Consider the following 14829-nt stretch of genomic DNA (forward strand, 5'->3'; position numbering starts at 1 on the left):
GGCTCTGCTGGTAATGGCTGAAGGAGCCGACTTCAGCATCAGTTTCCACTTTTGGGGGAGAAAAAAAAAGATCTACATTAGTTGCCAATTACAGAAAGCCAGCTGCAGACAGAATTGAATATCCTTTCACTGTGTTGCATTCAGTCCTTTGCCTGTGAGATTTTTAGTTGACACTCCGATTAGCTCACCTTTAGTTTGTTGCTTCAACATGGAATCCAAAGACTGGATAAGTTTCACAATCCTCTCCCGTGACACATCATTGGCAAACACATCTACAGCAATAAAAAAATGAATAAAGGCACAATTACAAACAATTCACCGTGTGGCACAGCATTGTTCAGCAGAAGTCGTCAACACCTTGCATAGCACCAACTACAAAGGAAAGATCTCCTTTCAGCATGCAGCCACACCAACATTACAGCGTGTTAACACAAGAACAAGTCACGAGCATTACCTCCGTGCATCAAGAGTGCCTGCACCAGAACCAGCAGCGAGAACCAAACAGCAGCCATGACTTCCGTAACACTTGTCCCTGATGAGCAGCCAGATGAGCTTTTAAAGCAGGTGACAGGTGACCACAACTATTGCTAATGGGCTCTAACGAGCCCATTAGGAGGTTGACGTTATGATTTCTTTTTTTTGGACTATTCTACCTAAGCAAGGCTCATGCAAATCAGCCCAATTAGCACCAGGTGTGGTCACTTGTCAGCTGCTATAAAAGCTCAGCTTGCAGGTTCTGTGGTATCTTTGCTCCTGACACGATGGCTCCTCTCTGGTTCCTGGCTCTGCTGCTGCATGCTGTTTCTGTGGACAGAGGTAGGTTAAGTAATGTCTTGTTTGTCACCCAAAGTGTTTGACCCCATTTGTGTGTGTGGGTCACTGTCTGCAGGTCTTTGTTCGCTCCCTGGATTGACCCAAAGTGAGTCCAATGCTTCGGATTTAGGTATGTTGGGTGTCATTCATTTGATTTGTTGCTAACCCTTGTGTTCTTTGAATAGATGATGCTTCACCAGGGTTGAAGGAACTTCTTGAGTCTTTAGATGGCATTCCGCGGCACTATGAACAAGGTGAGGAAAATGCTAACATTTGCTTTCAACTCTTTAGCTGAATGTTGGATGGGGGAAAAAGGAGCCAAATTAACTGCCTTGGCCTAAAAGTAAAGGCCTCTTTTGTTTGTTTGTTTGTTTGTTGGTGGATATAATCATAATGATCATAATACTGGCCTGGTGAAATCAAGTGGATTGTTTACTTCTAGCCTACAAATTGAACAAGTATAGAAATAGTTGTATTTTCAGTGGCATGCCATTAAAAAGTCCTCTGCATGTGTGTAGGACATCTGGCAGCAAAGGTTGACGGAGATGACCAGCCCAGCTTCAACATGACCAGGGGCCACATGGAGGATGACAGCTACAACATGACCAAGGGCCACCTGGAAAACTCCGCCAGCTACAACATGACAAAGGGCCAACTGGAAGATGCCGCCACCTACAACATAACCGAGGGCCACATGGAAGATGCCGCCAGCTACAATATGACCAGGGACCTCCAAGAAGATGACGCCAGCTACAACTTGACCGAGGGCCACATGGAAGATGCCGCCAGCTACAATATGACCAGGGACCTCCAAGAAGATGACGCCAGCTACAACATGACCAGGGACCTCCAGGAAGATTCCGCCAGCTACAATATGACCAGGGACCTCCAGGAAGATTCCGCCAGCTACAATATGACCAGGGACCTCCAGGAAGATCCCGCCAGCTACAATATGACCAGGGACCTCCAGGAAGATTCCACCATCTACAACATGACCAAGGGCCTCATGGAAGATGACACCAGCGACAACATGACCAAGGGCCTCATGGAAGATGCTGCCAGCTACAACATGACCAAGGGCCTCATGGAAGATGACGCCAGCTACAACATGACAAAGGACCTCCAGGAAGATGAAGCCAGCAACAACATGACCAGGGACCTCCAGGAAGACTCCGCCAGCTACAATATGACCAGGGACCTCCAGGAGGACGACTCCAGCTACAATATGACCAGGGACCTCCAGGAGGACGACGCCAGCTACAATATCACCAGGGACCTCCAGGAGGACGACGCCAGCTACAACATGACTAGGGACCTCCAGGAAGACGACGCCAGCTACAACATGCCCGAGGGCCACCAGGAGGACGCCGCCAGCTACAACATGACCGAGGGCCACATGGAAGATGCTGCCATCTACAACATGACAAAGGGCCTCATGGAAAACGCCAGCTACAACATGACCAAGGGCCTCATGGAAAATGACGCCAGCTACAACATGACCAGGGACCTCCAGGAAGATGACGCCAGCTACAACATGACCAAGAGCCTCATGGAAAATGACGCCAGCTACAACATGACCAGGGACCTCCAGGATGACGACGCCAGCTACAACATGACCAAGGGCCTCATGGAGGATGCCGCCAGCTACAACATGACTGAGGGCCACCAGGAGGACGCCGCCAGCTATAACATGACCGAGGGCCACATGGAAGCTGCTGCCATCTACAACATGACCAAGGGCCTCATGGAAGACTCCAGCTACAACCTGACCAAGGGCCTCATGGAAGACTCCAGCTACAACCTGACTGAGGGCCTCATGGAAGATGCCGCCAGCTACAATATGACCAAGGGCCTCATGGAAGATGCCGCCAGCTACAACATGACCAAGAGCCGCCAGGAGGATGTCACCACCTTCAACATGACCATGGGCCCTCAAAACATCACATCCAGCTATGCAAGGAGCCGCCATCACCAAAGTGATGCTAGTCATGAGAGCAGTGACCCGAGTTTTTTGTCAGCCTACCCGAATGAAGAAATTGATGTTGTGACTGTGAATGTATGATGTTGTGTTGTTGTCTTGGTTTCAGCATCAATAAAGCCATGGTAATGATCTACGTAATACTCTGATTTGTATCTTGCTTTAAAAAAAACAACTTGGTGTGGCATTAAACTATTTATACAAAATGTCCAGTTATAAAATCTAATTTCTTATAAAGTATAAGATTTGTTTTTCTATTTCAATACTAAAGCAATCCCATTACTGCAGAGCCTTCCTAGCGTTTGAAACACAAGGATTTGGGGCCAGTCAAAGAATCCGGTGAAGAATATCTAACAGGACATCTGTAATACGGCTGAATATTGCGAAGCACAAGAGCCACTGCTCAGTGTCATGGTATTAAAGTGTGAAGTTTTAAAGCCAAAAGCAGCCTGGGCTTCAACACCAACCATGGCTGATCATTTTGCTGACCACCACATTGATGGTAGTTCAGTGAAAAGGCGCTACAACCATTGAGTGCATATGAAGGTACTTAAGATACAGGTGGTATCATTGCAAATTCCAGAGGTCAAGTCACTCTGATTAAGGAATAAGTCTCCCAGGTGGCCATGCCATGCAGTGTTGCTAATGATTGACAATATTCACAACCCTGTCAATACAAAATGTTGGAATACGCCGTCCTCTCGACTGACTCAGTTGAATGAGCTACAAGTACTCCCCTGATCTGTTCATGGTTTATGCAGACCAAGTCAGGGACGGACGGTTCCATATGATGCTCAACAATTTGGCTATTTGTATGTTGCACCCAGGTTCAATCTCTTGCATTGCAGAGAATCTTGTCCATTTGTTTTAAAGACTGGGTAGACGTTACAAAGATCCGATCGACTCGATTGATATGGCAAATCATTTATTTCCATGCAAAATTGGCCATCGGTTGTAATGTCATCATTTGCAGATTGAGCAATGATGCTATTGATCAGATCAGATAAATGTAACATTTTAGCAAACGTATTCATTCCAGGGATGTTCTGTGCTGCCATCGTTGGGGCTTCCTCAGCATATACAATTAGTTTTTTTTCCCTTCAATTTGTATTTTTCTGAGGGATAATTAATCATTCATTTAATATGTTACTTGGAGGAGAGTTAAATTTGAGATCCTAACTATGAGGCAGATATGCTCACCACCCTACATCTATGCTTCCTTAACCACAACTTTCTTCCTATGTTTTTATCAAATGCAGAATACATTTTATTATTAATTTTTAAAAAAAATGTAGTTTGTCATGCAGCCGGTGCTAATTGGAGCCAATTAGCATCATCACTTGTCACCTGCTATAAGAGCTCATGTGGTCAGTTGTCTTCATTCACACCTGTAACAGAAGCAATGGCTGCTCTTTGGATCTCGGTTGCGCTGGTGCTTGCAGTTCTGATGAACGGAGGAGATGGTAAGTAACATTTAGGGGGCCCAAAACAGAATGGTTGTGTCCTCAAATGCGGCCCCTGTTTTCCAGCTGCAGCTGTTACACCAAATGTTAACAATACTGCGCTTCAAAAGGAAAGCGTGCAAGGTAAGAACATTGAGTCAAATCTCATTGCGTTATATTAACACTTGTTTTGTTTGCAACAGATGGGCGTTTGCTTGAGGAAGCTGTTAAACTCCTTCATGCTTTGGATTCTGTGTTGAAGCTGCAACGTAAAGGTAAGGCATTTCTTTTTATTTTTAGTTTCCCTCCCCAGTCTGGTAGTTTCACTGCCTTTTTTGAGCCTAGGCACACATTTGGCAATAGTGTTAAAAATGGTGCAGAACTGGCAAGATGATCAAATTCTGATTTCGCCGCTTGAAAAATAGAACCAGCACATGCTTTTCTTAAAGGTACAAATGGGTCATTTAATGATGAAATTAGTATTTCAGTAAATATAAACTAAAACTGCATGATTTGAGGCTTCTGCTAATTAGTAGAAGCACATGCTCTGCTAAAATGCTCAGTGTTTGGAAGTAAACTTTTTTTTTTTTTTTTTTTTTATTCCAACTGGCAGTCAGTGACAACTCCAGCCGTGACTACCAGAACATGAGCATGGCCCACCAAAAAGATTACTTCATGCAAGATGAGAGCTACAACATGGGTTATCGGAAACAGGACTCTGATCAGGATGAGCATCAGATGACCAAGGTCCACCAAAATGAAGTCCTGCAAAACTACCAGAACATGAGCAATGGTCACCAGAATGAAGCTGTGCAAAACTACCAGAACATGATCAAGATCTATCAGAATGAAACCATGCAAGACTACCAGAACATGACCAAGGGCTATCAGAATGAAACTATGCAAGACTACCAGAACATGACCAAGGTCTACCAGAAGGAAGCCATGCAAGACCAGAACCCCTTAAATAATAGTCGTCTGAACATGAGCAATGGTGACATGATGGAAAATCAGAATGACAGCATGGACGATGACTTGTACACAGTGTTTGTAAATGTTTGAAGTCCTTAATTGCAGTGAGTAACTACTGTGCGATGGAATAAAAACCTTTAAACAACTTCTGTAATTTCTTTTTGACAATATTCAGGTAATTCCATATTTAATTGTGGGGTAAATGTTTAGGAACGGAGAAATTCATATGGGTAATAACTACTGACAGAATTTTGGTATTTGACTATTTTTATTAAACCCATTAACAAATCGAATCTAACTGGCCAACGTAGCACATAATGACGACTGATGACCAGACATACAGGCAACATTTGGACTGTAGTTTATGAAGCGGTTCATGTAATGACGCCAGGTTACCACAAGACGGCAGTGCCCCCATTCACTTGCATGGAACCCAGCGTCAAATGAATATGTCCATTTCCTTTTCGTCATTGCTCTTTCCTTGAATGGAAATATAGGTTGGTGACCAGGCGTCCTTTTTCCCCCGGACATGTCCTACTTTTGAGCCTTAAAAAAACGTCTGGGGGGGGGGGAAAATGACCACGTATAGAGATTTTTGGGGGGGTAAAATAATGACCACATATATATTAAGGCTTTTTGGGAAAAAAAAAAATCTAAAGTAAGGGATTTATTTTGTTTGTTTTACAAGTGCATTGTGAGTCATTGAGTGCCCTACATTTATGCTCCCTGGATACATTCGGACTTGTCAAGTTTAGGATGGGACGGGAGTCACACTCCGGAACAGTAGGTGGCGGTAATGCGCCTCAAAGCTGGCGACAACCGCCTTAAAACAAATCACGAAGAAGAGGACGGGATGGAGTCTCGTTGACAAACACGGCGTCAAAGAGCGTTCAACTTTTCAGATTGGAGTAGGCAGGAGACTGACTAGACGACAACATCCAGCGGCCGGCTCGGGTGGCAGCATGGCGGAAACCATCGTAAGTTGAAAGCAACAAGGAAGCGAGACGTGTCTTCCTCGCTGGCTGTGGCCAAAGCGAGCTAGCTTAACCGGTTAGCAGCGATCAGCTAACGCCAGACAGACAGACGAACGTATAGTGATGAGGCAGCACAATTAGCTTGCTAGCCGGGCCGGCTCACCGGCGGCTAACGGCAGCTGAGTGTGGCTGCCAACGTTCGCCTTTGACTCCCCAACACAAATGTCAGTCAGGAGTTGGTTGGCCAAGTGGCATCGATGGACTAGTCCGGTGCTTGTGTGCTTCCTTGTGGCAATTTTGCTTTGGATTTGGTGGCATTAACCGCAATGGACGCCTCGTCAAAGGAGCTTGTTTGTATTATTATTATTTTTTGCGCAGTCGTCACTGCCATACAACTTTAGTGTTCAGGTATCTTTTTATTTGATTGTTTGTTGTGTATATTACAAATTGCCTTGATTTTTTTTTCCCCCTACGTGATTTCGTGCTGTTTTAAATCCAACCGTTTTACTAAGCAAGGTCGAGCGCATATGGAGCCTTTTGAATGCCGATTCCGATATTAAGCAATGAATCAGCAATGGACTGACGAAGACAACTTGGTCTTTTAATGCTTACATCAACAAAGAGACCAATTCCAGCCAGTCCATCTCACTAGAGATACAAGCAACAACAACAAAAGGCCATTATGACTATAAGGCATTGTTGACAGAAAGTTGGCTGTTAAAAGCTCTTCAATGTACGTCCCCTTTGGGCCAATATCTTGTCAGGAATTTTGGAAATGGATCAGATTATGGTCAAGCGCTTTTTTCTGACGGCTTTTGTGTTGTCGTTTGTAGATCATCCGGGTTCAGTCTCCAGATGGGATGAGGAAAATCGCTTCCACCAAGCGGGAGACTGCCGCGGCCTTTTTCAACAAGGTACTGGTGTTTCCTTTTCAAAGCACGCAACTTCAGCCACGTTCAATATCAGCGCGCTCGCTAAGCAGCTTTGCTCGTAATTTCCTTTGGCGGTGTGGTCAGCGCTTCGGCCGGCCGGCCCGCTGACCTTTGTTTGTGTTTCTGACGGCGTTGGCAGGTGGCCAAAGAGTTTGGCTTCAACTCCAACGGCTTTGCCGTTTACCTGAACCGCAACAAAACTGGAGAGATCCTCCCCCAGAACAAAAGCCTCAGCCTGCTGAAGATCAAGTGAGTGATGGACGGCCCGGCTCGGGCGGGCAGTCGCGACGGACCACGCGACGCTAAGCTGCCTTTCCTTATGTGCGCCAGGCACGGCGACATGCTCTTCTTGTTCCCCTCGGGCTCGCCGGCCGAGGTGATGGACACGGCCGCCCCGCACTCGTCCTCGTCGTTCCCTTCCTCGTCCTTTCCGACGCCCCGCCCCCAGTCGGCGCCGCCAGTCCAGGAGGACGACATCGACCGCTTCCTGACCAAGCAGGACGGCAAGATCTACAGGAGCCGAGACGCGCAGCTGTGAGGAGACGCGTGCGCGAGCGAGCGCTAGCTTTGCGCTAACGTGGCGTTGCGCAAGTTAGAGAACGTTGACGAGATCCTTCCCGCACCTGTACATTGGCGCTGCGTGGTGTCGACAACAAAAATGGCCATGCTTGGTTTGGGGCAGGGGCATCCTTGCCACTTTGATGGCAAATGGGGCCAAAGCGTTGCTTTTGTCTGAATTGAGCAAACTTGTCCCGTGTGGTCACAGATGTCGCCACGGCGCCCTGGGCAAGTGCGTGCACTGCGTACCCTTGGAGGTCAGAATGCCGACCGCCCGCCCGCCATTTTTATCTTTCCTTCTCTTTTATTTCTTCTCCTTTAATTCCTTCCCTTTGCCTCCACCTATTGGCGCGTCTCTCCTCTCCTCTGGCAGCCTTTTGACGAGGACTACCTGAACCACCTGGACCCGCCCGTCAAGCACATGTCGTTCCACGCGTACCTGCGAAAGCTGACCGGAGGCGCCGACAAGTGAGCGCCCGTCTCTCCTGGCCGTTTCTAACGGTGAGTCCACTAAAAGCAAGGCATCAACATGTTGATGCCTGCCGCACAGGGGCAAGTTTGCCGCCCTGGAGAACATCAGCTGTAAGATCAAGTCGGGCTGCGAAGGCCACGCCCCCTGGCCGGAGGGCATCTGCACCAAGTGCCAGCCCAGCGCCATCACACTCAACAGACAGGTCCGAGCCCGCCGTTCTTGCCGGCAAAAGCGAGCGGCTGGGCCAGCGGAGCAAAGTTGCCCGCTGTCGCTTTTGTTGCCGTCGCCCGCCGTTGCGTTTGACGCGGTCGCCCGCTGTCGCGTTTGCTGCCGTCGCCCACCCTCACGTTTGACGTGGCTGCTTTGTCTTTGCTGGGCAGAAATACCGCCACGTGGACAACATCATGTTTGAGAACCACACCATCGCCGACCGCTTCCTGGACTTCTGGCGGAAGACGGGCAGCCAGAGGATGGGCTACCTGTACGGCAGGTACACGGAGCACAAAGACATCCCGCTGGGCATCCGGGCCGAGGTGGCCGCCATCTACGAGCCTCCGCAGGTCAGCCGGCGCCGCCTCCCGCTCGGCCGGCCTAGACGGCTCCCCTCGGCTGACGTGCGCTTTGCTCCAGAGCGCCACCGCCAACAGTCTGCAGCTGCTGGATGACCCGCGGGCCGCCGCCGTGGACGAGATCGCCGCCAAGCTGGGCCTGCGCAAGGTGGGCTGGATTTTCTCGGACCTGCTCTCTGAGGACACCAGGATCGGGACGGTCCGCTTCACCAGAAACCAGGTGGGCTCCAGATTAGCGGCGAGAGAGAGCGACTCGAGAGAGGGAGCGACCCGAGCGAGCGAGCCTTTTCCGTTTTGCCCTTTCCCATCAGGACTCTCACTTCCTGAGCGCGGAGGAGTGCATCACGGCGGGCTTCTTCCAAAACCAACATTCCAACCCCTGCAAACTCTCTCGGGACGGACACTTTGGCTCCAAGTTTGTGACGGTGGTGGCCACAGGTGAGGTCGCACCGAAGGCACGGCTCCTCTGCTCGCTGTCGCCGACTGTCGCGGGCGTTGTTCCGTTCAGGCGGTCCGGACAACCAGGTGCACTTTGAGGGCTACCAGGTGTCCAATCAGTGCATGGCCCTGGTGAGGGACGAGTGCCTGCTGCCCTGCAAGGACGCCTCCGAGCTGGGCTACGCCAAAGAGTCCAGTCCCGAGCAATACGTGCCGGACGTCTTCTTCAAGGTAACGGCCTGGGGGCTGAGCGCTGGCAAACGGCGCTCAAGGACACATTCTGTCAACAGGACAAAGACAAGTTTGGAAACGACGTCACCTTCCTGGCGCGGCCTCTTCCCGTCGAGTATCTCCTCATTGACGTGAGTTCCTTAGCACCGTCGCCAGCGCTTTTCTGGACCTGCCTTTGCGGCTGGAGGGCAAAGGACGAGGCCGCTTTGTCAAAACGGTTGCCTCCATGTTGTCAAAACGTTGACCGCCTCCTCGGCATGGCAGATCACCACAACGTTCCCCAAGGACCCCCAGTTCACCTTCAGCTCCACTCAGCGCTTCCCCATCGAGAACCGAGAAATGCTCGGAGAAACGCAGGTAAGGGCGCCGCCTCGCCCTGCCCCACCCCACCCAGCCCTGCCTTTCTGTCTGGCGGCTCCAACGTGCGCCGGCTCCTTTCTCCTCTTCTCTCCTCAGAACTTCCACAGCCTGGCCACCTATTTGTCTCAGTGCACCTCCGCATCCTTCCTGGACACGGTGTCTGACTTTCATCTGCTCCTCTTCCTGGTCACCAACGAAGTCATGCCTCTGAGGGTGAGTGCGCCGAGAGCCCTCCCCCTGCCCAAGCACACACACACTCACCCCGGCACGCCTTCTTGCAGGACAGCATCGGCCTGCTACTGGACGCCGTCAAGACGTGCGACCGGGACCTCGCCGAGACCTGGAAGAAGTCAGAGCAGTGGGCCACCATCGAGCAGCTGTGCGGTAAGTTGGCGCCGGTGACGGAGAAGAAATAGGCAGCAACCCGCTTCCTACACAATTTGAGACTGAAATCGGGAAACGTGTCCCGTGGTGAGCCCGACCCGAGCAGACCCGTCCATTCAATGAGTGACAAATGGAGTGATATTTTGACCTTGCCCGAATCCATCACGAGAGCGCTGCCTTTGCCCGCCGTCATCAGAGTGACGTTTGTCTCCTTCTCCCCCCGCAGGCACGGTGGGGGGGCAGCCGTCGGCGTCGGTGGGGTTCGAGAACACGGGCGACCCGTCGGCCCCCCCGTCCTCCTCCGCCATGTGGTCGTGTGCGCACTGCACCTTCATGAACCAGCCCGGCACCGAGCACTGTGAAATGTGCAGGCTGCCCCGCACTTAGAAGCGCGCCTGCCCGCCCGCCCGACGGCCCCCCCCCCGCCGCCCTCTCGGGCCCTTCTGCCGGCAGCATTGAGCGCTTCCCGCTGGGATGGCTTGGGCCGCAAATGCGTACTGCAGCCCGTTTTGGCTCAACTGCGGCTCGGCCGCCGCTTCCTCGATTGGCCTTTTTGTTGTTTAGGTTGCCGTGACTATGGAATCTGAAAGGCTGCAAGGATTGGTTCTGGTGGCTTGAGATGCAGGTTGAAGTCCTTCCGTCATCTCCAATCAGTCAAACGAATGGAAATGGCGCTCATCTGTTCCAAACATATAATTGTTTCTTTTCCCCAACTGATCTCATTTTTGCCAGTTCTGCTATTTGGAAAAAAAATAAAATGACGATAACCAATTGATCGTCAGATGTCATTCAAAAAACACGATTACTTTTTAGGCCCTTTAATAATGGAACGATCTGAATTCCAGCAAAACATATGACTGATTTCCAACACATTGAGTATTTGTTTAGCTCGACAACTGAGAGAAAAGAAATGACAGAACAGATAGTAGTTCTTTCCAAATTGGCCTTTTTGTTTTGTTTTTTTCAAAAGAGGACCGCTTCATTGATTAGCATTTTGTCTGTGTTGTAATGTGTCCCTCCACAAGTGCAATCGAATTGAAGGGACTAATTGAATACTTAATTGTCTTTTCTGACATTTTGGACGGGGGACAAAAGCAGCTTCACTTGGCAACCATGCGAGCTCACACGCTTTTTCAGGTAGCGTCGTCAAGGTGCACGGGGCCACGTGATAACGGGAAATAACTCTCCATTTCCGTTTACAAAGCAAAAGCGTAACAACGCAAAAGAGCCGCGAGACCTTTATTGTGGAATTTCAGACAGGAAGCCTCTCTGGCATTGCTACCGCCACCTGGACTGGACTCGGTCGGCTTTGCTCGCTCGTCCGCCCGCCCGCCTGGCGTTTTGATCGCGGTCTCGTCCTGGTCTTGTCGTGCTCTGCTTAAATCACGGCGAGCGGGGCTGCCAACACTCGCTCCTTTTAACTTCGGATGTTGGGAACGTAAGAGGAGGAGGAGAGAGGAGGACCTGGAGGGCCAGGCTCCGAGTGCGAGCAGGCTGGAGGGCCGGACGCTATCCGGCGTTTCTGAGCCAGCAAAGAGCCGAGACGGCCGGGCCGCCGTCGGTCGGCTAGCGGGCCGGCTAGGTCGCGTCTTATCCTGCCGAGAGCCGGCGGGAACGGTCGGCGTCTGCTACTCTCTCCCACTTTGCCACGTTTGCTCGGCGACCGTCGGGCTTACGGTGGCCCGCGGCCGTCCCGCCGTCCTTCCCATTGCCATCCTTCGTCGCCATGGCAGCGCTCATCAAAGAGATCGTCAGCCGAAAAAAGAGACGGTACCAGGAGGACGGCTTCGACCTGGACCTCACGTGTATCCTTTGCCGTTGCATGCAACGTCTGCTTCCGGACAGGATGCTACCTGGCTAATGCTAGCAATGGCACTCACTCACTCACTCACTCACTCGGTTCGGCGGCTCATGTGCTAAGCTAACTGTAGCGCAAACAGGAAGATAAGATCGAACCGGAATCGAGGTGGAAAATGCTTTCTGGGCCACACCGAATCAAAAGATAGGCGTCCAGGGTAGGAGTCCAAATGACTGGACTGTTGGAAAATCAAACGTAGTAAGTGAAACTAAGAATGTCAAGAATGTCTTGCCTGCTCCCCTGCTCCCCTGCTCGCTCGTGTGCCTGCCGAATGGAACGCAGCAAGCGCTCATCAGCAACCATCCGGAGCTTTGGATTCGGGTGCGTTGCAGCAGGGAAGGAGGCAAGGCAGGGCAGGGCAGCGCAGGAGCGGACCGACCGCGGCCCCACTCTGTGGATGAACGGCTGGCAGCGCACAAACTTTGTCCTTAGCCGGCCCGACAGACATCTACCCCAACATCATCGCCATGGGTTTTCCCGCCGAGCGTCTGGAGGGCGTCTACAGGAACAACATTGACGACGTCGTGCGGTGAGGCTGCTCGCTTGTTTCGTTTTTTTCTCATCGTTCCCCCTCTCAACGTGTGGTGCCTGTGCGGCGGCGCAGGTTTCTGGACTCAAAGCACAAAAGCCACTACAAGATCTACAACCTGTAAGCGCAACACCCGCCGCCGGCGACGGCACGCACGCGGCTAATGACGCGTTGCTCCTCTTTGGCAGGTGCGCCGAGCGACATTACGACACGTCCAAATTCAACTGTCAAGGTGAGACGAGCCGTCACATGGCTTGCTTTCGCAAATGACGGGAAGAAGCCAGCTGGTGGTGGACGGGCGGCACCCTTGCGCTCGCTTGCCTTGCGTTTTTAAGTCACGGCGGGGTCTCCCGAACTTACGCCTTTGACCAACAAGCAAAGGACCAGCTCTGCGTGTGCGCTGTCCCCCCCCCCCAGTGGCCGAGTACCCGTTTGAGGACCACAACCCGCCGCAGCTGGAGCTCATCAAGCCCTTCTGCGAGGACCTGGACGCCTGGCTGAGCCGCGACGAGCGCCACGTCGCCGCCATCCACTGCAAGGCTGGCAAAGGCCGCACGGGCGTGATGATTTGCGCCTACCTGCTGCACCGCGGAAAGTTCCGCCAGGCTCGGGAGGCCCTGGACTTTTACGGCGAAGCCCGCACCAGGGACAAGAAGGTGGGAAAGCCTCTTGGTTTGTCGAAATTTGCCAGCGTTTTGGGAAGGAGGGCGAGCCGCTATGGACGCGACGTTTGACGTCTTGGCTGCGTGTGTGCGTGCGCCTTTGATTCAGGGCGTGACCATCCCCAGCCAACGGCGTTACGTGTGCTACTACAACACGCTGCTGAGGAGGAGACTTCACTACTCGCCCGTGGCGTTGCTCTTGCACAAGATGCTCTTTGAAACCATTCCCATGTTCACCGGGGGGACCTGCAGTGAGTCGGCGACCGCCCGCCCGCACCACCTTGTTCTGGCTCACACTGTGCTCTTCTGGCGCGCAGATCCCCTCTTTGTCATCTACCAGCTGAAGGTGAAGATCCACATGTCCAACCCGGCGTACACGCGGCGCGAAGACAAGCTGATGCTCTTTGAGTTCCCGCAGCCGCTGCCTGTGTGCGGTGACATCAAGGTGGAGTTCTTCCACAAGCAGAACAAGATGATGAAGAAGGTGAGGAGCGTACGGCATGGGCAACTTGCGCGGCGGTGGCCATTGTTCCAAAGGCGCCAAGATCCAGAATGAGGTTGAGGAGCGCTGGCAAAGCGACACTTGACCGGCGCCTGACGTGAGCGTTTGGGCTTGGATGGCGACGCCTTTTCCTTTGTGAAAACGTATTTTGAGTTTCCCCGGCACCCCTTGACCATTTGGACCGCTCTCTGTCCTTCCTCCTTTCGGCTCTCAGGACAAGATGTTCCACTTCTGGGTCAACACCTTCTTCATTCCCGGGCCGGAGGAGGGCCCGGAGAAGCTGGAGAACGGCCAAAGCGGAACCTCGCGGGACGCCGGATCCGACGGGCCCCGGCAGAGCCGGGAAGACGACGACGACGATGACTGCGGCGACTTCCTGATTCTGACGCTGCTGAAGAACGACCTGGACAAGGCCAACAAGGACAAAGCCAACAGGAACTTCTCGCCCAACTTTAAGGTCGGTACTCGATTCCGATCTTCCCTTGTTGTTGTTCATCACTGGACCTTTGGAGTGCAGGTGCCGTACGGTGGGCGGGCATCCTTCTGCGGGCTATTAAGCATGAACCCCCCCCCCCCCCCCCCCACCTGTCCTTCAGGTCAAACTGTTCTTCACCAAGACGGCGGAGGAAGGCGGCAGCGGTGGCAGCCAGGTGAACAGCGCGTCGGTGACGCCGGACGTCAGTGACAACGAACCCGATCACTACCGCTACTCGGACACCACCGACTCGGACACCGAAAACGAGCCCTTTGACGACGAGCGGGACCAGATCACCAAGGTGTGAGCAATCCGCTGGGGTAGCGGCCGCCCAAGACCCGGACGGTTGTCCCGTGATGGTGCCGTTTACCGGGGGGAGGCCTGCCTGCCTGCCTGCCTTCCTTCCTTCCTTCCTTCCTTCCTTCCTTCCTTCCTTCCTTCCTTCCTTCCGCCTTTCTCTCAGTCACAAACTTGAGCGCGTTTGATTGGACACTCTTGGACAGCAGCAGAGTCGCCGTCCCTCCGTCGGGGGCTCCCGAAGCCCACACGCGGCTCAGAGCCGAGCAAAAGATGATCTCAGGTTTGAGCCCAGCGGCTCGCCGCTCTTCGTTTGCATCTCGGGTTACCCCGAGGCAGCGAGCGCCGTCCGGTGAATAAAGCAAATATTTATAACGTGGACG

The 14829-nt window shown here is 52.2% G+C and overlaps 3 protein-coding genes across 4 annotated transcripts; all 3 read left to right on the forward strand.

Annotated features, from left to right (window-relative positions):
* The first annotated feature begins 3448 nt into the window (after positions 1-3448).
* LOC133143039 (uncharacterized) lies at positions 3449-5350 on the forward strand. Its single transcript, XM_061264778.1, has 4 exons — positions 3449-4254; positions 4321-4377; positions 4437-4508; positions 4847-5350. The coding sequence occupies exons 1-4, from the start codon at positions 3984-3986 to the stop codon at positions 5293-5295; spliced, it is 849 nt and encodes a 282-aa protein (XP_061120762.1). The 5' UTR covers positions 3449-3983; the 3' UTR covers positions 5296-5350.
* Positions 5351-6020: 670 nt separating this feature from the next.
* Positions 6021-10894, forward strand: nploc4 (NPL4 homolog, ubiquitin recognition factor). The gene is made up of 16 exons (XM_061304825.1): positions 6021-6182; positions 7013-7093; positions 7251-7360; positions 7442-7645; positions 7878-7926; positions 8043-8137; positions 8220-8343; positions 8522-8701; positions 8772-8930; positions 9022-9148; positions 9219-9379; positions 9439-9510; positions 9644-9736; positions 9836-9952; positions 10021-10123; positions 10350-10894. Exons 1-16 carry the CDS (start codon positions 6168-6170, stop codon positions 10508-10510), a joined length of 1851 nt encoding a protein of 616 aa, XP_061160809.1. The 5' UTR covers positions 6021-6167; the 3' UTR covers positions 10511-10894.
* Positions 10895-11389: 495 nt separating this feature from the next.
* Positions 11390-14825, forward strand: LOC133171442 (phosphatidylinositol 3,4,5-trisphosphate 3-phosphatase and dual-specificity protein phosphatase PTEN-like). Of its 2 annotated transcripts, XM_061304828.1 has the most exons (9): positions 11392-11928; positions 12426-12510; positions 12586-12630; positions 12699-12742; positions 12928-13166; positions 13282-13423; positions 13490-13656; positions 13889-14131; positions 14271-14825. In XM_061304828.1, exons 1-9 carry the CDS (start codon positions 11850-11852, stop codon positions 14454-14456), a joined length of 1230 nt encoding a protein of 409 aa, XP_061160812.1. In that variant the 5' UTR covers positions 11392-11849; the 3' UTR covers positions 14457-14825. The 2 variants fall into 2 exon arrangements, with proteins under 2 accessions (XP_061160811.1, XP_061160812.1); XM_061304827.1 differs by having other exon boundaries at positions 11390-11928; positions 13282-13656.
* Positions 14826-14829: the final 4 nt, after the last annotated feature.

The sequence above is a fragment of the Syngnathus typhle genome, linkage group LG18 (genome assembly GCF_033458585.1).
Source record: "Syngnathus typhle isolate RoL2023-S1 ecotype Sweden linkage group LG18, RoL_Styp_1.0, whole genome shotgun sequence".
NCBI classification, from domain to species: Eukaryota; Metazoa; Chordata; class Actinopteri; order Syngnathiformes; family Syngnathidae; genus Syngnathus; species Syngnathus typhle.